General features: G+C 50.6%; 11 protein-coding genes across 19 annotated transcripts; 5 read left to right on the top strand and 6 right to left on the bottom strand.

Moving 5' to 3' along the window:
- Positions 1-5,388: 5,388 nt before the first annotated feature.
- On the bottom strand, positions 5,389-6,432 carry PPTG_05499 (hypothetical protein; the record flags this gene model as incomplete). Its single annotated transcript, XM_008899054.1, has 1 exon — positions 5,389-6,432. One exon carries the CDS (start codon positions 6,430-6,432, stop codon positions 5,389-5,391), a length of 1,044 nt encoding a protein of 347 aa, XP_008897302.1.
- A 474-nt stretch (positions 6,433-6,906) lies between these two features.
- Positions 6,907-8,772, top strand: PPTG_05500 (hypothetical protein; the record flags this gene model as incomplete). The annotated part of the gene is made up of 1 exon (XM_008899055.1): positions 6,907-8,772. The coding sequence occupies one exon, from the start codon at positions 6,907-6,909 to the stop codon at positions 8,614-8,616; it is 1,710 nt and encodes a 569-aa protein (XP_008897303.1). The 3' UTR covers positions 8,617-8,772.
- PPTG_05502 lies at positions 8,756-11,460 on the bottom strand. 2 transcript variants are annotated; one of them, XM_008899058.1, is made up of 3 exons: positions 11,331-11,446; positions 10,919-11,261; positions 10,458-10,840 (listed from the first exon to the last, which is right to left on the bottom strand). In XM_008899058.1, exons 1-2 carry the CDS (start codon positions 11,430-11,432, stop codon positions 10,986-10,988), a joined length of 378 nt encoding a protein of 125 aa, XP_008897306.1. In that variant the 5' UTR covers positions 11,433-11,446; the 3' UTR covers positions 10,458-10,840; positions 10,919-10,985. The 2 variants fall into 2 exon arrangements, with proteins under 2 accessions (XP_008897305.1, XP_008897306.1); XM_008899057.1 differs by having other exon boundaries at positions 8,756-11,261; positions 11,331-11,460.
- PPTG_05501 (acetolactate synthase, large subunit, biosynthetic type) lies at positions 8,800-10,963 on the top strand. The gene has a single exon (XM_008899056.1). The coding sequence runs from the start codon at positions 8,898-8,900 to the stop codon at positions 10,842-10,844; it is 1,947 nt and encodes a 648-aa protein (XP_008897304.1). The 5' UTR covers positions 8,800-8,897; the 3' UTR covers positions 10,845-10,963.
- A 78-nt stretch (positions 11,461-11,538) lies between the features above and the next one.
- Positions 11,539-12,048, top strand: PPTG_05503 (hypothetical protein). The gene has a single exon (XM_008899059.1). The coding sequence runs from the start codon at positions 11,582-11,584 to the stop codon at positions 11,819-11,821; it is 240 nt and encodes a 79-aa protein (XP_008897307.1). The 5' UTR covers positions 11,539-11,581; the 3' UTR covers positions 11,822-12,048.
- Positions 11,758-14,913, bottom strand: PPTG_05504 (hypothetical protein). Of its 5 annotated transcripts, XM_008899061.1 has the most exons (7): positions 14,836-14,840; positions 14,620-14,707; positions 13,376-14,560; positions 13,015-13,299; positions 12,818-12,945; positions 12,470-12,740; positions 11,818-12,403 (listed from the first exon to the last, which is right to left on the bottom strand). In XM_008899061.1, the coding sequence occupies exons 1-7, from the start codon at positions 14,838-14,840 to the stop codon at positions 11,927-11,929; spliced, it is 2,439 nt and encodes an 812-aa protein (XP_008897309.1). In that variant the 3' UTR covers positions 11,818-11,926. The 5 variants fall into 5 exon arrangements, with proteins under 5 accessions (XP_008897308.1, XP_008897310.1, XP_008897312.1 ...); XM_008899060.1 differs by having other exon boundaries at positions 11,758-12,740; positions 14,836-14,913; XM_008899062.1 differs by having other exon boundaries at positions 11,772-12,740; positions 13,376-14,707; positions 14,836-14,912.
- A 167-nt stretch (positions 14,914-15,080) lies between these two features.
- PPTG_05505 (hypothetical protein) lies at positions 15,081-17,079 on the bottom strand. Of its 4 annotated transcripts, none has more exons than XM_008899065.1 (6): positions 16,732-17,079; positions 16,569-16,666; positions 16,425-16,496; positions 16,261-16,360; positions 15,986-16,179; positions 15,081-15,648 (listed from the first exon to the last, which is right to left on the bottom strand). In XM_008899065.1, the coding sequence occupies exons 1-6, from the start codon at positions 16,907-16,909 to the stop codon at positions 15,550-15,552; spliced, it is 741 nt and encodes a 246-aa protein (XP_008897313.1). In that variant the 5' UTR covers positions 16,910-17,079; the 3' UTR covers positions 15,081-15,549. The 4 variants fall into 4 exon arrangements, with proteins under 4 accessions (XP_008897313.1, XP_008897316.1, XP_008897314.1 ...); XM_008899068.1 differs by having other exon boundaries at positions 15,081-15,679; XM_008899067.1 differs by lacking the exon at positions 15,081-15,648 and adding an exon at positions 15,779-15,835 and having other exon boundaries at positions 15,938-16,179.
- Positions 17,080-17,263: 184 nt separating this feature from the next.
- On the top strand, positions 17,264-17,791 carry PPTG_05506 (hypothetical protein; the record flags this gene model as incomplete). Its single annotated transcript, XM_008899069.1, has 1 exon — positions 17,264-17,791. The coding sequence occupies one exon, from the start codon at positions 17,264-17,266 to the stop codon at positions 17,789-17,791; it is 528 nt and encodes a 175-aa protein (XP_008897317.1).
- A 1,810-nt stretch (positions 17,792-19,601) lies between these two features.
- Positions 19,602-21,144, bottom strand: PPTG_05507 (hypothetical protein). The gene is made up of 4 exons (XM_008899070.1): positions 20,899-21,144; positions 20,737-20,815; positions 20,309-20,671; positions 19,602-20,227 (listed from the first exon to the last, which is right to left on the bottom strand). The coding sequence occupies exons 1-4, from the start codon at positions 21,058-21,060 to the stop codon at positions 19,890-19,892; spliced, it is 942 nt and encodes a 313-aa protein (XP_008897318.1). The 5' UTR covers positions 21,061-21,144; the 3' UTR covers positions 19,602-19,889.
- Positions 21,145-22,365: 1,221 nt separating this feature from the next.
- On the top strand, positions 22,366-24,524 carry PPTG_05508 (hypothetical protein). The gene has a single exon (XM_008899071.1). It carries the CDS (start codon positions 22,580-22,582, stop codon positions 24,329-24,331), a length of 1,752 nt encoding a protein of 583 aa, XP_008897319.1. The 5' UTR covers positions 22,366-22,579; the 3' UTR covers positions 24,332-24,524.
- On the bottom strand, positions 24,515-27,152 carry PPTG_05509 (hypothetical protein; the record flags this gene model as incomplete). The annotated part of the gene is made up of 13 exons (XM_008899072.1): positions 24,515-24,585; positions 24,650-24,874; positions 24,943-25,053; positions 25,124-25,213; positions 25,276-25,333; positions 25,401-25,489; positions 25,559-25,717; positions 25,808-25,990; positions 26,055-26,103; positions 26,180-26,469; positions 26,538-26,717; positions 26,776-27,051; positions 27,117-27,152. The coding sequence occupies 13 exons, from the start codon at positions 27,150-27,152 to the stop codon at positions 24,547-24,549; spliced, it is 1,785 nt and encodes a 594-aa protein (XP_008897320.1). The 3' UTR covers positions 24,515-24,546.
- Positions 27,153-27,273: the final 121 nt, after the last annotated feature.

The raw sequence follows: 27,273 nt of genomic DNA on the forward strand, positions 1-27,273 counted from the left end.
TGATTCAGTCACATTCAAGCTACCTTATGGCTTCAACTTAGGAATTGAAGCCACTAGAATGACGAAGCAGTTAGTAAATACAATCAGACAAATGTCATGCGTCCAGCTTCAGATATACATGCATCTCGATGCAGCACATGTACTCAATACGAAATGGACACTGGGATACGTTTGAAATTGATTTAGAGACGGCAAACATCAAATTCTTAACTAAGAAAAGTAAAAAGTCCCAGTGTCGCTGGGGCCATCCTCTTCCTATTCGACAAATATTATAATATTAAATATTGAGTATCCAAATATCCAGAGCTTGCAGCACGACATTAGTATCGAGATTCCATATTATTCGAACAAATCACACGCACTTTAATTAACAGGGCTCTCGACCTTAACGTGGGCTCCTTCATTTAACCTATTTCACACAGGAGCCCAAGAGCCCGTCTAGTAAAAATTCCGAAGAGCCCGGGAGCCCGGCTCTCGTTCGGGCGCTCTATAAATGGCTACCCGGTAACAGATGCTTCAGTCAGCGTAAAGGGTCATTTTGTAATGGTATAGAGGAAGCGTAGCAACACGAAAGCAAATGGGAAAGTGAATTAAAGTTTACTGTCCTTTCTACAGACTAATAAATCCTACAAGTTGAAGTAAAATCATTTTAGCCAATCAAAAAGTAGAACGTCACTCCTTCCACCAATCACCTTGCAGGAATCGTGCCTGTAAGCCAATCATCGTTTAGGCTGCGTGCCTCCTCATGCGCAATACGCTAGAGACACGAGCCTTGACGTAGAATACGTCACACATTTCCACCGAAAATTTGGAGTCGCATAGCTTTTTTATCGCAGGATCTAGAATTATAAGAAGAAAAAAAAGATATCGCCGTGTTCTGGAGTCAATTTCCAACACGTTCATATGCAGCATTAATCTCTACCATGCTATGGACGTCTACAGAGAAGCCCCAGTACACAACGAGGTTATGTTGGCAATACTCGGCCACCCCGAATCATACTATCATCAAGTGTGGTATATCTCAGTGATAGTAGGCAATACAAACACTCACACGACCAGGTTGTTCACAGTACTTTCAGTCTCAGTCTCGTACGGTATCTAGTTGCACTTCTCGCTTTGGTGGTTGCCATCGTGAGTGTGATATTATCTACGACTCGTGGAAAATGAACGCATCAGAGACAGAGGGTACTATGGTCATAGTTTCCCCTGGCTAATTTCGTATTGTATCGCATGTTCACATGCGGCATTATTCTTGTCGTATTTCACATGGTGGCATCCTCAGTACTTGTAGTGGGTCTCGATAACACGAACACACGCGAGGGAAGCTGGCGCTTCCTGTTAACCTTGGTTCTATTGCTTACTTGCCGGTAGATTTCAATCTGACTAAACTCACGGAACGTTATGGTATAGAACTCGCTTCGCTACGTCCTCGTACTCCTATGCCAGCTTGGCTTCACAGACTGAGTCACAGCTGTGCAGCCCAGTGCAGTGGGCAAGGCTTGGACTCAACCAGCCACTACACCGCCCCGTCAAGCCTTGGACACTCCAAAACTTGACTGTCCTTCTTGGTAATGTAGCACGAATGTGTTCCGAATGTACCGCGAATGTGCACACTGTTGATCGTCACTCTGAACCTTCATTCTGCTACTTCAACTTGAAGTGGTTGCAAATCTTGCTGAACGTGCAATATGCTTTGAGAGACCAATGTCTCCGACACGCTCTGCATACACACGCACCAGAACCGGGATGTCCTTCCACAGTGATTGCAGCGGCTCCCACGAATCCTCAATGGGCTCCAGTCCTTTCCACGACACTAGAATGTCGTATCCGTTCTTGGTCGGGCACCACCGGTGCTCCTTCAGCTCATCCACAGCTAGTACGATTCCTTGAGATGCGACGTGCTCTCGAACTTCTTCCGTCACCTGGTAGCTCTTGTCTGCGTAGTACTTTAGTCTAGATGCATGTACGTCCGTCTCTACACCCGTGAAGAGATGTCGGATCACGAATGAGTGTACGTCAGCTCTGACAATCTGGTATGGGCCGATCCATGTAACCAAAAGTTTGTCCTGATACTTCTGGTCCACCCGTGACCTCAACACGAAGTCGCCGATGCTGAAGTTCACTATCTTCGCACCCTTCTTCCCTTTTTTGTTCCGTCTCGTTTGCTGGTCACGCCTTTCTGCCACTTCTTTGTGCATCAGGTGGACACTTTCTCGCAGATCACGCAGTTTTTCATCGATCAGCTCAGGCTTCTTAGTCATCTCTAGCACCTTTCTCTGCTCCATGTCGACGCAGAAGTTAAGGGGACTCGGTAGCGGCAGCGCACAAAACAGTTCTACAGGTGCCTTGTTAGCCAGTGATGGCAGCGGTGTGTGGTTGATACTAGCCCTCAGTAACGGTACGAACATTGTCCACTCTCGAATGTCCTTTCCATACTCAAGACACATTGCCCGCAGAACTTGGATCACGTCACGGTTGAGCCTTTCTATGCTGCCATTGATCCAAGGACTGTAAGCCACCGTAAAGTGCTGCTCTGATTTGAGCCTCTTGCAAACCTCGGCCGCAACCTCGTTCTTGAAGTGGCTGCCTTGGTCGCTGATCCAGATCGGAGGGACGCCAAACCGACTGTGCCAGTCTAGTATGGCTGCTACAGCAACTGCACTTGTAGGTGTAGCACATGGCACCAGCTCGCTGTAATGGGTTGCTTCGTCTTTAAGTATGAGCAGGTATTTGTCTTCTCCGAATGACTCGCCCACTGTAAGGAAATCCCAGTGCAATGCACCGTTCCGCTCGTAACAGCGAAACGTTTCGCTCCACGGTCGCTGGACCACCTTTCCGCCCTTCACATGATGACACAATAGACAGGCAGCTAAAAATCTTTCGACATGTCCACGTAAATTGTCCACGTTGAAGTGCCGTTTCAGTTGCTCCACCATCGCAGCTCGTCCGCGGTGTCCTTGTGCGCCACAATGCGCCACGACCATCAAACGCTTCAGTAGTGTCGTGTCTTTAGTCGGAATCCACAGTTTTCCATTGCGGTACCAACCCTCACCCGAACCACTCGAGGTAAGAAAATTGCTTGGTACCGTGTGTCGATATTGGTTCTGCGTTCGTACAATATCTTGCAACGTTGGCCACGAGAAGCTCGGGTCGTCAAACGGCCGAATTGCTGCCACACTAGCAGTCTCCAGCTGTTCAGCATCCTTCGTTCTAAGTCTTTTGCGCTTGCGCCGTGCCGCTTGGGTCCTTTCTTCCTCCCCGTCACAGAGCTCTACTCGGGTCTCAGAGGTCCTCTCTTCCTCCCCTCGCCGACGCTTGCTCCGAAGTTGCTGGGTCCTATCTTCCTCCTGACGCCCTCGCTTTCGTAGTACCATTGCACGCAGTGCCACCCGCTCAAAGTGATTTCCTGCCCACCGAAAAACCATGTCCGCCCAGACGTTGTTTTCTCCTTCAATGTGCTCGATGTGATACTTGTACTCCATTAGTTTCATCGCCCATCGCAGCAACTTCCCCCTAATATGCTTCTTGACCTCTTTACCAGGAGCAAAGACGTAGATTAAGTTGCGGTGATCGCAAAACAACCTAAATCCTTGTGGTCTCAGCAATAGGTGGCTCAGTTGGTCGCAGGCGCATATTATTGGGTACGCTTCCTTCTCTATGACGCTCCAGTTGCGCTTCGATCCGGTGAATGTACCGCTCACACAGACTAGAAGTTGGTGCTGCTGCTGCTCGACTGGTTTTCCTACTTGCCAGTGTCTCACTTGCGTGACAATAATGCCATAACCAACATCAGAGGCGTCCGTTATCAGGCACATGACGGAGTCCGGTTGTGGGAACGCTAGGTTAGCCGAGTTTGCCAATTTGTCCTTTAGGTTGTCGAAAGCCATGCGCTCAGCCTCACCTAATTCCAGACCAATCCCTGCAGCCACGCGTTTCGTTCGTCGGGATGCTGCCGCCAGTGTTAGATCTAGCCGCTCCTGAAGCGGTTGAGCCGCCCGAGCAAAGTCTACCACACTTTCCCTCATCCAGTTTGCAGCACACAAAAACTGCTGAAGTTCAGCTGCATTGGCCGGGTAAGGAAGCTCTGTCAGCGCCTTGATGCGCTCCGGGTCATGGTTGACACCCTTGCCCGTGATGATCCTGCCACACCACTTGACTTTTGGTTCGTACAGGCTGGACTTCGTCACACTTAGTTTGAAGCCGAAAAAGTCAAGCAGCTCAAAAAGCCTTTCCAGCTTTGCCAAGTAAGTCACCACGTCTTTAGCGAAAAGAAGCAAGTCATCTATCCATACCAAGAGGTGCTTGTACATCAATTCTTGTAGACACTTCTCAATCGTAGCTTGAAAGAATAAAGCCGCATCACAACACCCTTGAGGAACTCGCCTTGGGGTATAAATCTTGCGATGCGTCATGTATGACAGCAGCTCTTGACAAGCCTCGTCGACCGCTATCTGCCAGTAGCCCTTGATAAAGTCAAAGAGTCCGAAAAACTCACAGCCACGCACTAACTCCAGGTCAACCTGCAAATTCGGCATCACTCCTGCAATACCTTCGACCTGATGATTCAGTGGTTTGTAGTCTGCAGTTTGTCGGTAGTCGTTTGAACCTCCTTTCCGTACAGGTAGAGCAGGACAGGCCCATCTACTATTGGGGTTCTCATAGATCCATCCCAATTCTTCAAGTTTGGTGTTAAAGTCCTCCATGAAGGCTCTAACCTCCGGCGAATACTTGCACGCCTTGCACTTGTAGGGCTTGGCATCCGCTTTCAGTCTAATCTTCATTGCTGGAACTCGGGCAGGCGGGTCGTTACCCAACTTCTCCCTCCACAGATCAAAGCGGCGAGAAATTCTCAACAGTTCGTCAAGATACTCCTTCGGAAATCCCTTCTCTCCTGCCTTCTTAACCATTTCACACACTAATTTATCCACTTGGTCACTCAATTCAGGTGCTGAGCTCACGGCGGGCTCTTCAAATTCATCAGGTTCATCGTGCTGTCCTTGCGACGCTAGCATCTCCAACTCCCGGTCAACGTCGATGCCCAGAGAGGCCAAAATCTCTTTGCCCAAAAGAAACTCTTCCAATTCTCCAGGAACAATCAAACATTCCACAGGCGAGCTAATTGACACAGGCCCTGCAGCAGTCCGCAGCGTTATATGTATATTCACCGCACGAGTCACCTCCACATCACCTCCAGCCGTAACGCACGAGATCGGTTCATCTAATTCCACACACTTCACGCTTGGGCACTCCGCCATCAATCTTCGGTAAACACGCTCACTCATACTGCTCCTTGTTGCACCGCTGTCTGCACAGAACGGGACACTGCACACTCCTTCAAGCAGCACCGTTCCGCCTTCAGGGGGCAAACACTCTCGGATACGGCACATTCTAGTTGCGTTTTCCTTGCTTGTTACTGGCTTGCTTTCGTGCTTTGAACTCTGCTCGCCGCTTCGCCCTGATGGCTTCTTTGTCCGCCTCCGTCGCAGTCGGGCACTCAATGAATCCGTGGCCTCCGCCACAATGAAAACACTGTTTGGGTGGAGGACCCCCCGTGACTTGGCGCTGCTCACCTTGCTTGTGTCCAGCCGAAAGATTTTGCTTTGCTTTCGGTACGACAGTAGTCAAAGTTACAGTTTTCTTGTTGGTGGTAACCTTCATGGGACCTCGAGTGCTGAATGGCTTTGCCGGTTTCGGCAACTTTGCCTTCATCAGCATTACCGCCCTGTTCTCTTTCTCCAAATCCAGCGCTAAGTTGCTCACCACCTTATACAAACTCCGTACACTCGCCTTGGCCTCACCACTGCGGTACTCCAGCTCGTTGACCACCTTCTTCGACAGTGGCCCAGGTAGGAACTTCATCAGTACCTTGCACTTGCGTTTGATCCCGTCTTCACCAGCGAAAAGGTCAGTCACACCGTTGCGCTTGATAATTTCGTTGGCGAGATGGAAGTATGCTGTCACTCTAGCCTCGACATCTGAAATCGACTCATTCATCTTTAACTCGTTACCAAACAGGTCATCCATGTCTGGCAACACCTTGTTCTTAAAGCTGGAGGTGATCTCCGTAATTTTCTCCATCAGAAATTCGTCGGTCAAATCCTCGATGTCTACGTCCCAACGAGTCTCGCACATGGTTTCAAGCAAGTCCTCGTTGAACGAGTCGCGTACTGTGCGTAGCGTCGAGTTCACATCCTCGTTAGCTGCCTTGCAGCGTGCCTCAGTCACTGCGACGTACTCCTTCCGGAGTCTCAGCCACTCGAGCAACGACTCGCGAGAGATGTCGTCGATCAGCGGCGGGTTCACGATCGTGAAGATGGGCTGCGGCACACGCGGGACCACCACCGGTACGGCTGCCACTTGCTCCACGTCGTTAGCGGGCTCGTTCTCCTGACGAGCTGCAGTCTCGTTGTTCACATGCTGATTCTTCGTCATGTTGTCTTGTGCTCAGTTACGACCTTCGCAACTAAAGATATCTTTGTAGTGGGTCTCGATAACACGAACACACGCGAGGGAAGCTGGCGCTTCCTGTTAACCTTGGTTCTATTGCTTACTTGCCGGTAGATTTCAATCTGACTAAACTCACGGAACGTTATGGTATAGAACTCGCTTCGCTACGTCCTCGTACTCCTATGCCAGCTTGGCTTCACAGACTGAGTCACAGCTGTGCAGCCCAGTGCAGTGGGCAAGGCTTGGACTCAACCAGCCACTACAGTACTCAATGCATCTCGCTGGCTAATAAAAAACAATTGCACAGCTATGAGAGTGGCTACAACATTTGCAAACACTTAAGAGCGCGAAACGACGCATTTTAGATTGCCGTCGCAGTTAGACGTGAGTTTTGCCGAAGAGAAGAGAGGGGGGCGAGCTTGCAAGAGCACAACTTGGGACGAGAGCCCTAAGCTTTTCATGTCGACAACGGCGCCTACATCTAGCGAGAAAACCCATCTTGAAGGTACTGTCTCGGACTGGCTGCGAGAGCGTGTGGATCTATGTATGTACGTGGAGACACTAGACTACCATCGAAACCAAGACCCGAATTTTGTTTGCGATTCCTATCGGAAGATCAAGTTTGTGAGAGATAAGCAACGCCGACTTCTGGGGGCTCGTCAACAGCAACAGGATAGTAAGGATGACTCAAACGAGAATAAGCAACACAGCGCGATTATTGAGCCGTCCCTGACTACTGATGTGAAGCCTGATGCTGAACTTGAGGATGTCCCTGACACCCCAGTTGAAGATAGCAACGAGCCACTCGACATTCTTGTGGGCGATGTGCTACGAGGATGCAATGTATCTGTAACTTGCCGAGGCGCTTTGCCTGCACATGGATCGGATCCCCTAGAAGCGATCTCTGTGCCTTGCATCCGCGAAGGTAACTCGCTCACTCTGTGTTCTCTGCCCGAAATTGGCAACCAGCTTGTCGTATTTGGCGGTCGAGTTCTTCGCGACATCTCAATTTTGCTCCATCGTGCCGTTCGAATAAATCCAATGCAACTCGAACGAACACGATACACGTACTCCAACAGCGTCTACAGTTTCGACATAGCGTCGAATATCTGGACGCGTCGAGAATGCTCCGGACGAGAACCTCGCGAGCGCAGTGACCACTCAGCGCTGTTCATGGCTCCGCAACATCTCTTGGTTTTCGGTGGTCGTGGCCGCAATGGTCAAATGTTTCGTGATTTTTTCGCCCTCTCGTTGGAGTTGTGGCACTGGACGCAGCTCGACACTTCATTAACGCCGTACGAGCGCTACTGGCATGGCTGGTGCATTGCGTTCGACACGGAGCAGTCCTGGCGGCAAGAACCGAGTCTATTTCTCTTTGGTGGTAAGTCCGACACGCTCGTGTACAGCGATTTGCATCAACTGCAGACCAGTCGCTTGAAGCGCCTGCTTGCGGATGAGGAAGAGCACGAGCGCATTTGTATTCGCGATAGTAATGGAGAAGTATCATCAAAGCGTCAGTTGGAACGCCAAGTGAGTGACGCAGCGCGAGCAATGATACAAGAGATTGAGCGACAACGGCTCCCAGCTTGGTTTGTACCGAACACTGTTGGGAAACCCCCGTCACCTCGCTTTGGCATGCAAGTGGTTGCGCTGGAGAACGAACAGCTTGCGGTGATCGGCGGGTGGCGCATCTCTAAGAGCAAAGAAGGCAAGCCTAGGAAGGGCCACTCACTGGACGTGTATATCCTTGACCTAACGACTTTGGTGTGGTCAACGCCGAGACTCTCGACGCTCGTGTCTGCACAGTCATACGTGCCAAGTGAACGTCTGCTGTTCGAGTGCTTCTACATGAATCAGACGCTCGTGGTCTTTGGTGGACACACCTACACTTCCAACGGCGAGACTGAGTCGTTTACTGCCTGCGAGGACGCATCTACGATTTTGTACAAACTGGACGTCAGCCGCATGATTTGGCGCCGGCAGAAATTTCCCGTGGCAGTGGACAATGCTGCTCCTGAGGATGCCATCGCTCTGCCTCTAGCGCACACGCATTGCAGCAGCAACGCAGTGCTCAGCAATGGGCGATCCTTCACATGCTCGTCCGAGGCCAATAGCCTGCAGCTTCAACTCACCGCATTCGACATCCGAGCGCCAAGGCGGAGCAGTTGATGCGAAACCATCATGCGCCCATGCTTTCCGCCGATCTTGCACAGTCACTTGTCGATTCTTGTGGTTGCAGCGTCCCTGCTTTTTTCAACCAATCAGGCCGTTGCGCAAACAGTTTAACGTTTTGACCAATCAAAACATTTAGTGTACATACAAAACCCAAGTCAATGTCATAAAACCGTTTGCGCAGTCACTGCTATACATAAAACGTCCTGCATCAACATCGGTCGGTTCTGGTGTGGTGGAGGTCAGATCCCGATTAGCGTAGCCCTCTGCAGACCACCATGTTGAGAGCCCGTCAGCTTACGCGCGCGCTGCGCACCGCTACTAAGCAGCAGCAGGCCCGCAGAGCCTTCTCGTCGGCCGCTCGCGGGCTGCAGACGCCTGTGGTGGCCGCCACCGACAACTCGCGCGAGCTGTCGACGACAAAGGTGCAGGAAGAGCACAAGCGCTCGGAGCCCAAGAGCACAGACAAGTTTATCGGCAAGACTGGCGCCGAGATTTTCCACGAGACGCTGGCCGAGATGGGTGTCGACTGCGTCTTCGGCTACCCTGGTGGTGCCATCCTCCCGGTGTTCGATGCCATCCACGAGAGCAAGCATTTCGACTTCATCCTTACAAGGCACGAGCAGGGCGCTGGACACATGGCCCAGGGCTACGCCCGCGCTACTGGCAAGCCCGGTGTCGTGCTGGTGACTTCCGGACCTGGAGCTACCAACACCGTCACGCCGCTGCAGGACGCGCTCATGGACGGCACCCCCATCGTGGTATTCAGTGGTCAAGTGGCCACCCAGGTGCTGGGCACGGACGCCTTCCAGGAGGCCGATGTGCTGGGTATCACTCGCCCGTGCACCAAGTGGAACGTGCAGGTGCGTGACGTGCGCGACTTGGCACGCAACATTCGCGAAGCCTTCCACATCGCCACGACCGGCCGTCCCGGCCCCGTGTTGGTGGATCTGCCCAAGGATATCACGGCTGGTCTGTGCAAGAGCCCCGTTTACACTGAGCCCCAACTGCTTGGCTACTACGGTGAGAAGAAGATCGAGGGCAACCGCGTGAACCAGGACGCCAACCTGGCTGCCGCTATCAAGATGATCAACAAGGCGAAGAAGCCGCTGATCTTCGCCGGTGCAGGTGTTCAGCACGCTAGCGAGGAGCTCCGTGCTCTTGCGCGCCAGGCCAACATCCCTGTTACCACGTCGCTGCAGGGCATGGGTGCCTTCGATGAGCGTGACCCGCTCAGTCTGCACATGCTGGGAATGCACGGCTCTGTGTACGCCAACAAGGCCATGCAGGACGCTGACTGCATTATCACACTCGGCGCACGCTTCGATGATCGTGTGACCGGTCGTGTACCGGACTTCGCACGCGAGGCACGTCGTGCCTCCGCTGAGGGACGTGGTGGTATCATCCACTTCGAGATCACAGGCAAGCAGGTGGGCAAGATCGTGCCTGCTGATGTGTCGGTGCTCGGCGACACCAAGTACAATCTGCAGCAGATCTTGCCTAAGATAGAGAGCAAGCCGCGTACTGAATGGCACAAGAAGCTCCAGGGCTGGAAGGCAAGGTATCCGTTCCGTTACCGTGCGCCTGCTCCCGGCGCACCGATGAAGGCGCAGCGTGTTATTGAGGAGCTGTACAAGCAGACCAAGGGCCGTAATGACGTGCTGATCACCACGGGTGTGGGTCAGCACCAGATGTGGGCCGCTCAGTTCTACCGGTGGTCACGTCCGAACTCAATGATTACTTCTGGTGGTCTGGGTACGATGGGTTTCGGTCTCCCGGCTGCCATCGGTGCCAAGGCCGCTAAGCCTGACAACATCGTTGTCGACATCGACGGCGACGCCAGTTTCTCCATGACGCTTGCCGAGATGGCGACTGCTGCTGAGTTCAACATCGGCGTGAAGGTTCTGCTGCTTAACAATAACTTCCAGGGCATGGTCAAGCAGTGGCAGGACCTGTTCTACGAGGAGCGGTACTCGGGTACCAAGATGAATAACCCGGACTTTGTCAAGTTCGCTGAGGCGATGAACTGCGAGGCATTCCGCTGTTCAGAGGAAGACACGCTCGAGGAAGACATGGCCCGGTTCCTCGCTGCTGAGGGCCCCATCTTAGGTGAGTTTATGGTCGAGAAGAACGAGCACTGCTACCCCATGGTCGGAGCAGGCCGTTCGCTGGACGAAATGATTATCGGCGACTTCGACGACTGCCCGGGCACCACCTCGGTCTAAATGCAGTCAGCGATCGAGAACAAGCAAGTAGGTAACTCCTTCAACACATAAGAATCACACTGTGCTTGACGTACGTAAAGCTTTGACAATGCACATGTTCAGTTAGATTGACACGGTGCATGTGGTCTTATAGTCATCAGCTCAGTTCTCGAGCATGGGCACCAATTCGCTCTTGGCGTGCAGCACCATGACGTCGTCGCAGCCGCCGATGTGCTTGCCGTTGATAAAGACGTTGGGCACCGTGCGCTGACCCGTGATGTCCAGCAGCAGCGACTGGATCTCAGCGCCGTCGTCGCACGTGTCCAGCTCTACCACCTGGTACTTGGCGTCCAGCACGTCCAGCGTTCCCTTGACGCGCGCGCAGTATGGGCAGTGGGTCTTGGAGAACACAAGCACCTTCTCCTTGGCAATGGCGTCCTACATGTCAATGCCATCGTTGCATATATTTAGTGACTTTTTATTACTTTTTATCAAATTGATACGGACCGTGATCGAAGCCTTGGACGCCTCGACGTGGAAGGCGCGGGCTCCAGCAGGAGAGAAGCGTGCGACGCGGGAGACGACGGACAAGACGCGGCGGCTCAACATGTCTAATCGAATTGTGAAATGAGAGGTTGTACATACGGTAGCAAAAGGACTCAGATCTGAATCCAAATACGTCATCAATTATTGTTTTCCAGAAAACAAAAATAAAACTAAATGAATCAAACCAATTATTTGCTTTTACTACCGTCGATATGTCGAGCGGAGATGATGCGCTGGCCAAGCTTCGTGCGCGTATGGCGCAGCCACCCAAGGACTGGGTCGACGTGGTGATGGTGGCGGTGCTCAAAGACCCAATGTTCTACGGTGTCTTGGGTCTCAGCATCTTCCTGGTGCTCGCAATCATTGCGCTATTCGCCACCAAAGTGCTGCTGGATCAGATCGCGGCCGAGGACAAGCTGAAAGAACGACAAAAGAGCAAGAAACAGCAGTAGAAACGTACTGTGAACTACCTAAAACTCTAAAGCCTACCGACCAAATCATTCTATGAACGCTCAGCTCAGCTGAGAGAAGAGACCTGCTGATCTTTGTCTATGGCTCTACAGCGAGGGAAACACCACTACGGGGAAGTGCGGGTGGATCGAGAAGTCGAACTCCATCTGATTCTTCGAGTCCTTCGAGGCTGTTGTCTTCTTTGACTTGCCTCCTGCGTTCTGGCTGCGTTGTGCTAGACGAACGCAATTAGAAATCGAAACCTTGAGCAGTGATTGGAGCTCAAAGCCGCGGACGATCCCGACACCACCATTAGTGACGATAGTGTTGACCCCTTCTTCGTCACTCAACAACGCCTCAGCGTGTGAGCGTGCCGTCTTGAAACATTCCTCAGCCGACTTGTAAATGAGCTCAACCTCGTACGGAGAGAAGTCGCTGTTCTGACTGAAGTCTTCGTACGTGAGAGCAGCAGGGTAATGAAGCTTCTGGAACGCCGCAAAGCGATGCTGGAAGCGGATGGCAAATGTGCTATACGCGGGCGTCTTCGCTTGAACGAGACCTTCACGCTCCAGTGCGTTGAACAGCTGGAAGTAGGCACGCATCAGACTGCGCAGCAGCTCCGTGTACTTGATCTCACGAAGGAATCGCGCCTTGGTGGGGTCAGCAAGCTCACGTGCAGGCTCCGAGGCTTCTGTGTTGCTAGTATTGTTGTTGTGCTTCTTGTGCTTTGTCTTCGACTTTTTAGAGGATTTACCAGATGAGGTTTCAGCAGGAGATGGCACATGGTTCTCTTCCTTTGGCTTCTCCGTTGCTGGAGATCCGTGGCGGTGTGCAGTGGGCATAATCTCTTTCATCTTCTCTACGAAAGTCCAGGTCACATTCAGGTTCTGGAGACGCGAACCTTCCAAGTAATCAAGATACCTGTAGCACATAACGAATCAACGCAGATGTCATTAGAAGATATACCTTCAGCAAAGCAAGCAAGAAGCGATACGCACCAGTAGATCGTTCCAAACTCTGAAGGTGAATAGAGTTCCAGCTCCAAACCCAGCACCACGTACTGGAGCATCAGTTGCACTGATTCCTCGAGAGACCAGGCTGTAAAGTATCGTGGATAGGCGGCTTTCTGTGGAGCAACACAATTGTAAGCATTTCAAGGAAGTAACCTCAGTTGCTCATAAGAAGACAAACGTACCGGGATATTCATCTCTGTGGTGAACCGTTCATCTACTGCAGTTGCTTCCGCTTGAAGGATGCTCCACTCGTCCAATAAATATTCAATTCGCGCGCGTTGCCGCGATCGGTTGTGCAAGTACACCTTCAGTGACTCGTACACGGTTTCAATGCACCGGGACGCGTACAGCACGCCTTCTTGTGTTGATAGCAGCACAGAAGGTACGCCGTTCATCACCATGGATGCAGACAGCCAGTCCATGAAATTGTATTTGGCGTAGATTTTACTGTCGGCGTACAGGAAAAGCTGGATCAAAACAACCAAGCGTGACTAACGTTAGCAAATATGAACAATATAAAGCAAGTCGCTCAACAAGACTTACCAAGACGTAAGACCGTGCAACAATTGTGGGTTGCTGTCTGGAAAACTCAACCAAAAAGATGCGTAGATCTTCCATACACCTCCATTCCGGCGGAGAGCAACCAACCACCATTTCCTCCAGCACCTTCTTCATTTGCTCCAAAGCCTCATCAATAGACGGCATTTTGACATCACGCGGAGGAGTTCCAGACAGAAGCAGGCGACTGATGCTCGGATCAAACCCGAACGACTTCCCACTAAAGCACTCAGGGTCTAGCTCCAGTCTCTCAGTAGACATTCCTTGAACCAGCTCGTAAGCACGATGAAAGCCTTCCCTCGCCTGTTGCAAATTCAGAGCCCCCTCGGCCAAACCTAGACCAGCATACGTAGCTAGCAGTTCTCTTCGCAGCCGAACACGGCGAATAAGTGCCTCGCACAGCATAGCACCAACTCGAACGTTGGGGTACAACAGCTCATAGCCAGAAGCAGCAGCGGTCTCATTATTTCCTGTAGCCGAAGCACTGCTCTTTTTGCCTTGCTTCTTCTTTGATGATTTCTTGGACGACGAGGCCTTGTGCTGTGAAAGTAGCACCTCCAACCTTTCCTGTGTCACCTGCAGCAATGTATCGATCGCCTCTACGGAAATCGGCGCCAAAACTCCAACGTCAAAGCCGTTTCCAGGCGAAAAATCCTCCTCCTCGTAGATGTCAGCGCGCAGAGCGGCATCTCGCACAAGATCCGAAGTCTTCAGCGTACCCAAAACCATCGAGCACATGACAAGCAGTAGCGAGTCTTTCGCCGAGTTGCCCACATTATCGTTCAGAACGTTCCGCACATCCGCATCCGCCGACACTAAGCTCTCCAATGGAGTCACAAGTTGCGCACAGAGAGCATTCAGCGGGTCTCGGTGCATGTACACACTCGTCAACAGCGACTGCGCCAGCGGCAGTCCATTGAGCCACCCAGTCTCGCAGCAAAACAGTTCATCTAGCGTAGCCAGCACGTCACGAGGCGACGAGAATTCTAGAGATACTGAACCATTCTCCAGTCGAGCAGAGATAGACTGTGGCGGAACACCGTTAACTAGCATCCCCGAGTCCATCTTGGGATCCATAAGCTCCAGCGCCGACATGGAGTCGAAGAGCTTGAAGTCATCCTCATGCACCAGCTGTCCCACCTTAAGCTCCTTGGCCGCTGCACTCATCAACTATCAAAACGCTTAGCATGAGATCTCTCGCTCTCTATTGGACGCTTGGAGCCACGCACCTGCGTGACATCTCGCCACTCAGCGTCAAAGGGCGAGCGTTGCAGCTTCAGTTTGGTGTCTAGCTCCTTCTGGAGCTCTCTCTCGTCGCTGCAGCCGGAATAGCAGCACACAAATGGCGACAGCAGTAAACTGGTTAGATCTCTTCAATTTTAAGTGAGTTTTAAAAGTATCAGCAGGAGGAGAAGCTGCACATTCAGTCGGAGCTGCAGTCATACCTCATTGCTACTGCGTGTGTCCTCCCGGCGGGTGCAACGAGAGCGTTCGCCAGTCGTCCGATTCCCCTTGCGATTCGAACTTCAGTTGTGGGCTGATGACGCGGTACATATTCCGTACATGTAATTAGGATGTCCTATATTAGGAATCACCATTGTCCTAGTTTAGAGAGAGTGGATGATGGAGGACAGTTTTAAGTTAAAGCTGTCCTCCATTAAAGCCTTTAACGTTGCAATCAAAGACAAGATGGACACTTTAACCCTTGATGAAGAGAATGCTCACTTTATTACTATACTATTTCCGCTAATAAGTGCCCTCAAGCTACCCGACAGCACAGCTACGAAAGCTTCACCAGCCGCGACCAACAGACGCTTGGCCTTCAACTCGCCACCCCAAAGTCAATTTCGCTAGGTGCGAGTTGATTCGATCTCGCAAGACTCGTCGTGATTGAACCGCCTCAGTCTTGTGTTGATTATCTTCGTCCTCGCGCCCGCCTGGCAGGCTAGCTAGCTTGCACTCTCTTGTTTCTTGGGTGCGCTCCTCTTTTCTTATCGTCTCCCCCGTCTCCACCGCTTTGTTCACCACCCAATCACCCCTCTCTTGTTTCCTTCGGTTTACTGCTCCCTCCACTAGCAGTTAATCGACCCTCCAATTGCTCACTCTTGTCTCCTCCATCGCCGGACGCAACCAACGCCTTTTGTGAAGCCTGGAACGCTTCAAACCTCTTGCTTTGTCCGCTTCTTCACCCTCGACGATGACCCGTCGGCAGTCGAGTCGGCCGCGCCCTTCCGTCTGGATCCTGTCAGAGTCCGTCGCTACCGAAGGCAACACACATAATTACAGCTTCTGTTAAAACAGAACAGAGGTAGATAGACACATAAGTCGAACCACCTCATTGACCGGCACGCCCTAAAAAGCACGCAAATGCACACACGGCACACAACCACTCTTCCCATTTTCTGGTACTCTTGCGCCCGTTATCCCGTCCAAAGCACTGCACAGCTAAGCAGGGAGGGCGACAGAGACCATCTTCGTTACCACCACGACGATAATGGTAGGTAACACCCAGGGGTTCATCCGGTTGGGATGCATTCATTCACTCACACATGCAAGGGCGAAAAGCCGTGGTTTCATTTGTCAGTGTTTGCTCACCTGCTGTTGGGTCTTCTCTTCGTCCTCGTCCTCTTTTGCGAGGATTGCTAGGCGTCGGCGGTTCTCCGATTTGTTGTGAATCTTGTAGCCAAACACCCGCGGCACGTACAGCAATGTGGACGGAGCAGGTTCTAGCTCTTTGTATGTCAGGAAAAACAGGTGCGGGAACGTCGTACCGAAATACGCTCCATCAACTACAGGCAACAGAGATCAACCAAGTTAGTAATGGGTTGTCAACGGCGTATCAAATCCGATGCACTACTGCAGCAACGTACTTGCAGGGGTCTGATACTCGCTGGCAGGTGTGTATAGGTCTCGGCATTTAGGACAATACACCTTCATCTCTGACTTTTTCCACTCATCGTGCAGTCCCGCCTGTACCAACGGAACGTCTTAATCCTTCGTCGAATCAAATAGTCACACTCCGATGTCAACGTACCGGCACAACAGGTTGGCCGTCGCACAGCGCTCTGGGGCACATACCGAAGTCACCTTCCCGGTACTTCTTCATCTGAAGTTACAGCGTTAAAAATAACAGCATCAGTACGACCCAATTACTAGAATCCGTGCTGCTACACCGTACCATGGCATCCAGTCCATGTGCCGTGATAATATATCTGGCGTGAATGAGTCCATAGAGCTCCGCAGCGTATGCCGGGACGTCATCATCATAAGGGATATCTACAGCCAACCATCCAATCATCAGTTAGGCAATACTCAATACTTAAGGTAGAGCGGTGGCCTACCTGTCAAATCAAGGATTATGTTGAGCGCATCCTGGTAGTTGGGCACCATGGCGCGCAGGCCGTAGAGGTTGAACGAGTCTTCGATGTAACTCTGCGCCACCTCGCAGAAGGGCTCGTTGCCAGAAAGGCTGCAAAACCACTGCACCCACTTCTCGTCCTCCTCCTCGTAGTCCGACATGGTGCTCACGGCGGCTCCTTGGGTCCTGGGGGTCGCTCTCTAAGACGCTCGCTCACCCTTCGCTCCGGTCCACCGAGGCGCGTTCTCGCTGTTTTTCAGGCGTTCGGGGGGCTCCCTCTTCAAACCGATCGCGAAAAAGATAGCGTACTTAAGCAGAGATTTAATTTAACTTAATGGAAAGATTAACGTGTAAGTTATATGTAGCAAGAATTTTTATGCGTTTCTTCTGTTCGTACTTATACGAGTGAATGCGGTAGTATCTATTATGGTACATGTACACACCCATTCAATTTAGCTTCAAGAAGACAAAAGGTCACCTCGGGTCGCAGTGACACCGCCTTGGCAGGAGGAGAAATGGAGCTTGACGAGGAGGCGAAAGAGGATTTCGACGAGCATGGTTTAGGTGGGGAGGATCTTGACGCTCAGATCGAAGCTGTGAAGAGCAATATTATTGGCAGTAAGATGTACTTGCGTGGCATGAGCCGCTATATAGCGTGGCTGTACACCAATAAACGCGATGTCTTGAGTGGAGAGCTGCTAAGTGCACTGCGGGATGATGCCTTCGAAGACGATGGAACAGGCTACTTGTCACTAAAAGTTAACGGAGTACTTCGCTTTATCCGTGAAAACGCAAAGGTCCCATTAATTCAGTACGAACAACATCGAGCTACTGATTTTGAGGGGCTCTTACTGTCTTTAAAGAGTCAAAAAGGAGGAAAACCTGGTATATCGGTGTACAACTCGTTCCGATCAGCGCTGTTTCATTTGTATCGTGGGTACGGGCGCTCAATGGATGTGGACTTTGCAGCAGATGTGACGTTGTTTTTTAAGGGTTTAAATAGGGAGACAGCTAAACGGAACCATGATTCTGGGGAAAACTGACTGAAGGAAAAGAGCCTCTACCTTTTTCTATGCTTCGTTCGTTGAGTGTGTCAATGATGGAGCACGAAAGTGACGAATTCGTTTTTGCGCATTTCTTTTTGGTTATTACCTGGAATCTAATGTGTAGGGCTGGTAACACAGCATCCATTCACGCTGGACATTTGAGTTGGGAAGGAGATGCTTTAGCCGTTCGGTTTGGACACATGAAAAATGACCAGGATGGAACACGTCCTCGAGACGCCCGACACATATACGTCAATCCGTTTAATCCGGAGATATGTCCTATTCTCTCACTAGGTATTTACGCCGCCGTTTGCGGCTTGGATGACTCGAAGTTGTTTCCAGGTGGAAACCAGTACGACCGGTTTTCTAATACTAAAAAGACTCTTGACGGAGCCCACGTTGTCGAATTTACTGGATACAGAAGGTTTATCGCCTGCAGATACTGGTACCCAATCTATCCGAAAGGGATCTGCAACGTATGTGTCTTCTTGCTCTAATGGCGGTCCATCCGCCGCAGCAATATGCATTAGAGCAGGGTGGACCCTTCCGGGTGTCCAAGACAACTACATTCGCTACGAGTCCGCTAGTGATATGATTGTCGGGCGATATGTATCAGGATTGCCGTTTAAAGAACCAGGTTTTGCGGTTTTACCACCTTTTTTGCGGATATAGACGATTTCATCCGCAGAGCTATCGATCTTTGCTTTTCAAATCTCCCTTCTCGATAAATTCGTACTGGAAGTTTTCTCTTAGCTTCTTTAGTGTATCATCACGACTTTTTGATAAGGACTCTAAATAGTAATTATCTCCTACGACGCAATGCACTTCTTGGAAATGTGGGTCTCGTAAACCAGCTAAAGGATCGGGTACTTTGCAGATCAACAATTTCCACGGACCGTCTGAGGCCAACTGGTGTCCCACCTCACGTTCACTTGTTAGTGGCTATTGAACGTCAAACAGAACAGCTGAAAACATTAACTGTTTCCGTTAATGGCGTGGCCCCTGCAGTTATATCACTGATGAAAAGTGAGATGCCTCTCCAATTTGACACTTTTTCATCTCAAGCTTTGGACACTAGCATTTCCCTAGCTCTTAATAGGTGTGGACTTGTGGATTTGGTTCATTCAGCTAGATTTAATTTTCAATTACAGCATGATAATCTCCCGGAAGCTGAAAATATCACAGAAACTGAGGGAAGCAAACATATTTTTACTTATATTCTCTTAATATTTATATTCAGAGTTTTAGGGGCAATCGCGGACCGTCGAAGATCCTATATAAATAAATAAAGCGTACCCATCAGACCTTCGAACTTAGTGTAGATTAGGAAAATTCAAATTATAAAACGGAAAACTTGATAACCCGTCTTACGTTTATTCAAAATCAGCGAATGTTGACCCAGTCGGTGAAAAGCGACCTTCGCACAACATTCCTTATACCGAAGCTTGATTGGCTGAAAAATTGATTTTCACTTAGAAGTGGCAAGTTGCCCTCGGCCGCCTTGCTCAGCAACAAACTTACGTCCACTGGTCACGTCAAATAAACTACAGTAGTTAAACTAAACGCTAATACGCAAATATTCAGAGCTTCTCCGGGCACGGCACGGCATTAGTTTAAATCAGACAGTTTTTTAAAGTACTTTTCAGTGAGTTTTACGATTAAAAATGATCCAGTGCAGAGCTAAAGTACTTCAGTAGAAATTAGTAAGGCGTGCAAGGTCGTATTCCGTTTCTATGAATTGAAAGAAATGGCCTGGCTCGTATTACACAAAATGCTCGTGAAAGGTGTAATACTGAACTTGGTAGAACCCGTCAATCAATTTTACGTGAACATTTGCCAAATTATCTGGGCTAGTCTCAGCTTCTCGTATACGTCGAGTCTTCCCAGGCTGAGTCGGTGATTGTAATCGCGAGAGCCTTCCATTCGCGTCGGTCTTGAACTGCTGCGAGGTCTGTATCAGATTGAGGCAACAACCTCGCTCATGGGGTTTTACAATTAGACCCCCCCCCCCCCAAAGTAGCAGCCCTCACGCTTTCACTTTACCTCAATATAATAGCTACCTCAGAGATGGGTCCATGATACGATGTCATATACATTACCGATTTTCTTGATAAGGACTAAAGCCTATAATCTCCCTCAGGGGCTCCAATGTGGTCGTGACATAGGTCATCGCTGCCTCCACGTCTTGCCCACAGAATCGCACGATGACTGAATTTAAACCCAACGAACTTGCAGACGTGATCACTCCCGGAAACGTATTGGCCGCTGCAAGACGTCCTTGAGGTGTAATGTCCCGCGCGTTGTGGAGTTTCTTGCGGGCGCTCATCTCCAAGAGCTGCTCCATGATAACCTTCAGTTTGGAGCCGACAATCACCATCACGCCCAGTACGTGCATACTGTGCATGCGCTGGCGAAGACTCATATCTTCTTCGTCTGTGCGCGAAAATGAAAACAGCAAAAACGATAGTTACTAGTTGCGCCACTAATAATCAGAAAGCAACAGCAGCTACGTACCTGCAAGTCGAACGCGATCTGTCACGAGACGCTCACCGCCAACAAAAACCTCGGACGTCGTATCATACTCGCTAAAGTCCCAGTGCTCGAGCGTCTCGGTTCGGTTGTCACGGATCGATCCCGTGGCCAGGTAGTTTCGCTTCCTGCCGCTTGTCAGCCAGTCCACGAAGACCAAATTCGCATTCTCTTCAAGGTTAAACACTTGTTTCTGCCGGTACTTCGCACGTTCAAAGCAGGTTACGGGGTCAGGGAGAAATGCCAACGTTGCATTGGTTGCTACTTTCAGTGAGAAGGTTTGAGACACAAACTGCCCCTCGTCATACGACTTGAACACCTTTGTGGTTGCCTGCGTCCCCAGTACAACTGCAAAGCCGCAGCCCATTAGAATACCTCCATATTCGAATTGAATTCAGTCGTCGCTCACTTACCTGACGTGTCGGGGCCTAATTCGCACTCCACGACAACGGAGTCACCGCCAACAAGACCTCCCCCGTAGCCCAAAATGTACTGTTCACATTATGAACCCAGATATCATTTCAGAGCGCCAACACATACTCCAATTAAAAGAGACGGAATGCAACGTAGCGCACCGTGATGTACGTGTCGAAGCGCTGGTGGATGGTGCGTCGTGGGTGCAGGAACTTGAGCGGGTACGTCGCGTACACGTGCGTGGCGGCGGTGCGACCTTCCACGAGTTCGTATTTGAGTTTACCAGTCGTCTGGGCCTCCTTTGACGTGGCGGGTTCGCCCATAGTTAATCTGCTCTGTCCGCTTCTGCAGAGTGTGAGGTCAGCTACAGCACAAGTGGATGCTTTTGCATGCGTGTCAAAAAGCAGCGGTATCAGATAGAATTTTCAGATTATCTCATTGGTCGATAACATAGCCAATCAATGCGCACGCGGTTAGTAAAAAGCTGCAAACGTTTGCAAACGTTTTCCTGGCTGAACAACTTGCGAGTGGTCACTGATCATCTGCAACTTACTTGGCTAAGCTGCAAACGTTTGCAGCTTTTTCCTGGCTGAACAACTTGCGAGTGGTCACTGAACGCTGCAAACGTTTGCAGCTTTTTCCTGGCTGAACCACTTGCGAGTGGTCACTGATCATCTGCAACTTACTTGCTCTAGTGTAAAATAGCAAAGATATGCATTCTAGCAAAAACATGCATTGTTTAACATTGTTAAATGGTAAAACAAAAAAAATAATGATGATAACGGAGAGCAATGTCGCTATTTGGTACTTAAATACTATGGATATTGGCATCGTTGTAAGACCGTGGTCACAGATATAGCATCGAGAGCTAGCCGAGCTGCCTGCTTAGCTACATGTGGCGGATAAGCATGACTGCACGCACGTTGCAATTCAATTGTAACAATTGGTGTCCGTCGTCCCACCTCTGCTTCCTCGATTCTTGCTGTTGGTGTCGAGGGTACTAACGCTCTACCCGAGCCTCTACCTGCGCGGTGACGACGGCAACGAGAATCAGAAAATCTCGCTGCTCGCGCTGCTGGCTGCTGCAAGCCTCTTGCCAAGAAGCACCGTCAAGCGCTCGCGTGATCGTGTCACGAGTCTGTCTGGCTCGAGTGAGACAAGGAACTTCAAGCGAGGTGCTACAGCTCACTCACTCGCCTCTCGGAGAGGCTCTCCTACATAATATGCAGGATCCTTATGTAACATATAGAACTTGTGCCGCAACTTGTGGAACATTTACAAGTAAATACTTCAGTATTAGTTATCCTTGTTTGGTTAATACCGAAAACCAGTCGCAGAACGAGGCGAGGCAGACCCGATCAACATCTTGGTGGCGTGCTGTCCCCAACGTGATGACCAAGATGCAGAATTGGACTGCTTATTGTCAGAGTTCGCCGGCAAGAAACTGTAGCGCTCCTGGTTCATGCGCCTACCTAAGTGGCAAGTGCTCAAAGCAGCCCTACAATCTCCGAATCAAAACTTCAGATTCAGCGTAGACTTCCAGAATGTATGCCACAAAGATACCCACTTTTTGGCCTGTCGCGGCCTGCATCAACAATAATGTCATCGTAAACAGTCAGTACACGTACAGCTTGTCCCATACTGAGCGCAAGTCAAGCGTAACGACACCTCCACTTTGATATCGGTCAAGCAATCGCGAGCCAGCCGCTGTCGTTGCACACTGCCATCCACCACAGTGCACTTGACTGTCAAGCCCCTGAACGCTCTAGCAAACGGAGCCAGTGAGACCCGTGCTTCTGCCCAGTCCCTGTCTCTTGTCGCTCGACGTCACACCCCATCGGCATGAGCGATTCTCCCCAGCCCTCGGATGACGCAGACGTCAAGGCGCCATTCCCGAGTCTGCCGTCCGTGCCCGAAGCCGAGGAGCTCACGCCCCCGAAGCTCAAGCAGATCGTCGACCTGCGTGACACCAACCACGCCGACCTGGCTAGGATGGGCTTCACCGATAGCCACTACGACGCCGCCGTCGCTTCAGGCTCTGTCGCGCTCGTGGATCTAGGCGACGAGACGCAACAGCAACTGGCCCCGCGCTCAAGGCTCCCGTCGTATGCGTCGTCCTCTGGAGACGGATACTCGTTGGAGGGGGATCTACATGGAATCAACGAGCAATTACAGCGTGTCCTGGCGTTCTGTGAAACGCAGCGAGAGAATCCTCTGCGGCTGCAGGCCAAGATCAATGACCTGCAGGAGCAATTACGTCAGGCCATCGCCGAGAAGAACTACTGGATGAAGCGCTGTAAGGACCTCACGGGCCACCATCCCCCAGCCGCCGAAGTCGCCAAGGTGGACCTACAGTGCGTCAAGAGCCGCCCGCGCAAGCGCACCAACTCAGAGCTCATTCTGATCGCCGACACGTGGGCGCAACCTGGTCGCGACGGCATCTACAGCGAGGACACCTCGAGCGTCGTGGAAAGCGATGCCTCGTCGACCTACAGCGAAGCGGAGCTCGTGGACGATGGTGCCGCGCCGCGCTCCTGTTTCCGGCTACTACAGTGTTCTGATGAACAATGCGAGGTATTCACCCCCATGAACCGCAGCATCCGCACACAGCACCGCTCGCGCAACAATGTCCAGCTCATGTGGGACGAGCCGCCCAAGACTGTGCTAATTGTTAAGAAGCCTAATGAACCCGACACGACCGAGATGCTGGTGGGGCTGACGTCGTGGCTGCACAAGGAGAAAAATATCGACGTTTACTTGGAACCGGCAGTGCACGAAGAGCTTAAGCTGCCCAATACCAAGACATGGGGCAGTAAGCCGCAGGACTGGATCGAGTGTCAGAGTAAGATCGACTTTGTGATCTCGCTAGGTGGTGATGGAACGGTGCTGTGGGTCTCATCGCTCTTCAGCAAGAGCGTGCCGCCCGTCTTCTCGTTGGCCATGGGATCGCTAGGATTCCTGACTCCGTTTGACGCTGAGAACGCTGTGGAACATCTCACTAGTGTCATCAACGGCGGCTTCTACATGTCCCTGCGCTCGCGTCTTTCGTGTACCATCTATCGTGGCTGCAAGGAGCGTGAAATCGCAGGTAACCTGCACGCGCTCAACGAAATTGTGGTCGAGCGTGGTCCATCGGGTGCGCTTGTAGAGCTCAACTGCTACTGCGATGGCCTAGAGATCACCAAGATTGCTGCGGATGGCATTATCATCGCCACACCGACGGGCTCTACAGCGTACTCGTTGTCGGCTGGTGGTTCAATGGCGCACCCTTCTGTGCCTTCGATGCTGTTCACGCCGATCTGTCCGCACACACTGAGCTTCCGACCTCTGATCTTCCACGACAGTGCCACGTTGAAGATAGAGTTCCCTACTACGAGTCGTTCGTCGGCGTGCTATGTGTCGTTTGATGGCAAGAACCGTGTGCGTCTTGAACGTGGTGACAGTATTGTTGTTCGTGTGTCGTCTTACCCGCTGCCTTCGATCTGTCGGGTGAACGAGAACCAGGACTGGTTCGAATCCATGATCACCAACCTTAACTGGAACCAACGTCGCGCTCAGAAGCCGTGGCAGGCACCTGTCACCAGCAAGATTTAGTCCAGCCAAGCGTAATTTCTTGGCCGCGGACTACCTGGGGTACGATGGCGGACAAATGATTGATGCAGCACGCATGCTCCGTGGACTTTGCCTTCAGTGCTTGCGCCGCTGACCTTGCACGCGAGTTTTTTTTTCTTCTGCATCAGTGTAAAATATTTAAGCCAAATGCAAAGTGAACTTTTAGCTTTCCTTATTCCTCTGCGTTGGTTATCTGGTCATTCTTCAGGAGGTTCCGTTGATCGAAGCACCGCAGTCTGAGTACGAATGCACCGATTAACAACGATCCACACACAACTTTCTAGTCGCGATGGCAATTACCTTTTTCGTGAAAATGCTTGGTGGAAATCCAAGCTCTATCTGGCGCTGCATCAACGCTGTTTTATCGCTTTCCGCCTCCGAAAGCTGAGCAAGTAGCTGCTGTAACTCAGCTGTGTGATCCTGTCTGCACTGCAGTAGCTTAGCCTCTCGGCGGTTTGCCTCGTCCACTAGCTGCTTGTAGCTTTCATGAATCTCCAAGCATTTGCGTTTATAAGCGTCGCGTTTCTGCGGTAACGGAACCAAGTCTTGTAAGTTCACGATAATGATCACTTGAACATGACAGCTATTCTTACTTTCTGTGCTTTGCTTAGCTCCCTTAGCGCTTTCGATAAAGCAGCGCGAGTCTCACGTTGTAACGCAGCACGTTGGGCTTGAAATTCACTTTCCAGTTTGGTACATTTCCTCTGTCGGCGTAGCAACACGTTGTACAGTCCATCAGAATAACAGCTTACGATATGATATCCTTCTACTCACATGCAAATCTCGTGCCGTGGCGACATGGTTCTCCTTTTCTTTATCAAGTTTCTCCACTAACACAGCATAGTCCTGTTCCATATATTTGAGCTGGTGCGACGTGGTTAAGATGATGTCACGACACAAACTTTAAGATATTTAAGCTTCAATACCTTTCCTTGAGCTTCTTCTCTTTCGAGCTGTACGTCTTCCTGATACTGAATAACCTCCCTGGGCAGAACACGCGAAGCATTTGTCAGCAAGGATACCAAAAATATCGTCACTATCAAAACCCAACCTGTGCTTCGACTGAAGAGTGCGATAGTCGTTTTCTACTTCCTTTAGCTTGGTACGCAGTGCTACGCACTCTGTCTTCATCCGAGAAATCTGGTCGGAACGAGAATTAAATGGTTTCGAAAGCATACTTCTGATAAGCCAAAACTACAATATACATACCAGCTCTTGCGACGATGTCTGCTTGGCTACCATGACCTCCTTTTCAGCTTCGAGGGCCTGAACCATTTTCTGTAAACTCTCATTTTCCATTTGTAGCTTATGGGTAGTTTCTTCAGCTTCGTTTTGACAACGACGAAGAGCTTCCTCTTGAGCTGCAACCTATTGGAGCCATTGGAATAAAGCGAACATCCGTGAGGTTACCTGATCTCAACTTTTGGTTGTAGGTTGATAAGCTTGAAGATCACCCACCTTCTTTTCTGCCTCTGCAACAAGTCCTCGATATTTCTCAAGTTCATCTTCTCTGGCTTTTACGAGAAGAGAATGTTCTACATTATTACTGTCATTTTCCCGTAGTTGGGTAGCTGCGCTGGAGTTCTTTTGTGCTGCAGTCTCAGCTGTTTGAAGCTTGAGCGTCAACTCATTTATACGATCCTGAAGCACACAGGGAATGGGTAAATACGCATGAGAATATGAGAGATGTGGAACACAAACAAACCTTCAAGTTGGCCTGCTCCCGTTCCCATATGGCTCGTTCGTCTCGAAGTCTGTGCAGTTTGTAGCGATCCTTGTCAATTCTCTCCTCTACAGCGGGCAAAGCATGCTAATTCAGCAGCTACGTACTTCATCGAGAGTGAATTGTGGCTGCTGAAGATGAGCGCTTCTTTTTGCTTTAGTTGCTCTCGTAGACTCTCGCTCTCAGATGTCAATTCAAGCAGTTTGTTTTGTGCGTGTTCCCATTTGGAGCGAATGCTCTCGCATTCGTCTTTTGCTCTGGTGAGTTGACGTCCACAAGCCTTTAGATCTAACTCTAGTGTTGCATTACGTGTCGCCTCGTCGGCTAAGCGCAGCTCATGAGCGCTTTTCTCATTTTCACTTTGCTCAGATACTCGTTGAAACTCGTCTCGCACGTCCTGCACAAAGATTAATTTGACATGAGATACCAGCAGCCATTTAACTCTGCGTATCACTTTTAACTTACACGGACTTCGTCGCGTAGAGCCTTAATTTCAATCTGTGCTGCCTCCCGTTGCTGTTCCAGTCGTCGGACCTTTTCGACGTGCTGAGAGTTAGCTGCCGTTTCTTCGGCAAGTTGCAACTTGCGTCTCAGATCGTTCAACGTCACTTCATAGGTCTCTTGAAGGCACTCCATCTCGTTGCCCTGCCACATTGCTTTAAGCCCTTGCGTCACCTCCATTAACTGTTGATAATACTCTTACCTGATCGATCAAAAACTGTTCGTACTCTGTTTTAAGCGCCTCATACTCACGACGCATATCAAAACTCATTTGGCGCTGTCTTTCCATCTCATCTTGCAAGTTATCAATCCGTTGTTGATATGGCCCCTCCAGCTCCTCCTGAATCTTGATGCGGAGCTGCTCCAGGTCCCTTGGAGGCGCGAGTTTCTTCTGTAGCGACTCGAATGCCCGCGCCTTCACCTCCAGTTGCTTCTTCCACTTACTGATCAGCTCCTCATGCTTCCTGTCTGACTCAATCTACTTCATACACACCATACATTTAGTGCTACCAAATCTCCAACACGGCAGCCACATTGACCCACCTTTTGCTCCGTTTCTTGCATGAGCACGAGCTGCATCTTATCGCAGCGCTCGTGCAGACGCTTCACCTCGCCCTTAAGCTGCACAGAAGCCCGTCGCAATAGCTCAATTCAGACTAGAACCTTTCCAAGAGATTTTTATTCCATCACAAACCTTCGT

Source organism: Phytophthora parasitica (genome assembly GCF_000247585.1).
Source record: "Phytophthora parasitica INRA-310 unplaced genomic scaffold supercont2.7, whole genome shotgun sequence".
NCBI classification, from domain to species: Eukaryota; Oomycota; class Peronosporomycetes; order Peronosporales; family Peronosporaceae; genus Phytophthora; species Phytophthora nicotianae.

What these genes read in the sequence shown, in the direction of transcription:
- PPTG_05501 (XM_008899056.1), top strand. Translation starts at nt 8,898, where the DNA reads ATGTTGAGAGCCCGTCAGCTTACGCGCGCGCTGCGCACCGCTACTAAG.
- PPTG_05502 (XM_008899057.1), bottom strand. Translation starts at nt 11,432, where the DNA reads ATGTTGAGCCGCCGCGTCTTGTCCGTCGTCTCCCGCGTCGCACGCTTC. An exon ending in CGTCCAAGGCTTCGATCACG is followed by an intron (nt 11,262 to 11,330) that starts GTCCGTATCAAT and finishes ATTGACATGTAG; the next exon opens with GACGCCATTGCCAAGGAGAA.
- PPTG_05503 (XM_008899059.1), top strand. Translation starts at nt 11,582, where the DNA reads ATGTCGAGCGGAGATGATGCGCTGGCCAAGCTTCGTGCGCGTATGGCG.
- PPTG_05504 (XM_008899060.1), bottom strand. An exon ending in AGTGGCGAGATGTCACGCAG is followed by an intron (nt 14,561 to 14,619) that starts GTGCGTGGCTCC and finishes GCGTTTTGATAG; the next exon opens with TTGATGAGTGCAGCGGCCAA. An exon ending in GAGTTTGGAACGATCTACTG is followed by an intron (nt 12,741 to 12,817) that starts GTGCGTATCGCT and finishes TATGTGCTACAG; the next exon opens with GTATCTTGATTACTTGGAAG.
- PPTG_05505 (XM_008899065.1), bottom strand. Translation starts at nt 16,909, where the DNA reads ATGTCGGACTACGAGGAGGAGGACGAGAAGTGGGTGCAGTGGTTTTGC. An exon ending in ACGGCCAACCTGTTGTGCCG is followed by an intron (nt 16,361 to 16,424) that starts GTACGTTGACAT and finishes CCGTTGGTACAG; the next exon opens with GCGGGACTGCACGATGAGTG. An exon ending in CGAGTATCAGACCCCTGCAA is followed by an intron (nt 16,180 to 16,260) that starts GTACGTTGCTGC and finishes TGTTGCCTGTAG; the next exon opens with TTGATGGAGCGTATTTCGGT.
- PPTG_05507 (XM_008899070.1), bottom strand. Translation starts at nt 21,060, where the DNA reads ATGGGCGAACCCGCCACGTCAAAGGAGGCCCAGACGACTGGTAAACTC. An exon ending in GCTTCGACACGTACATCACG is followed by an intron (nt 20,816 to 20,898) that starts GTGCGCTACGTT and finishes TAATGTGAACAG; the next exon opens with TACATTTTGGGCTACGGGGG. An exon ending in AGATCGCGTTCGACTTGCAG is followed by an intron (nt 20,228 to 20,308) that starts GTACGTAGCTGC and finishes TTTCGCGCACAG; the next exon opens with ACGAAGAAGATATGAGTCTT.
- PPTG_05508 (XM_008899071.1), top strand. Translation starts at nt 22,580, where the DNA reads ATGAGCGATTCTCCCCAGCCCTCGGATGACGCAGACGTCAAGGCGCCA.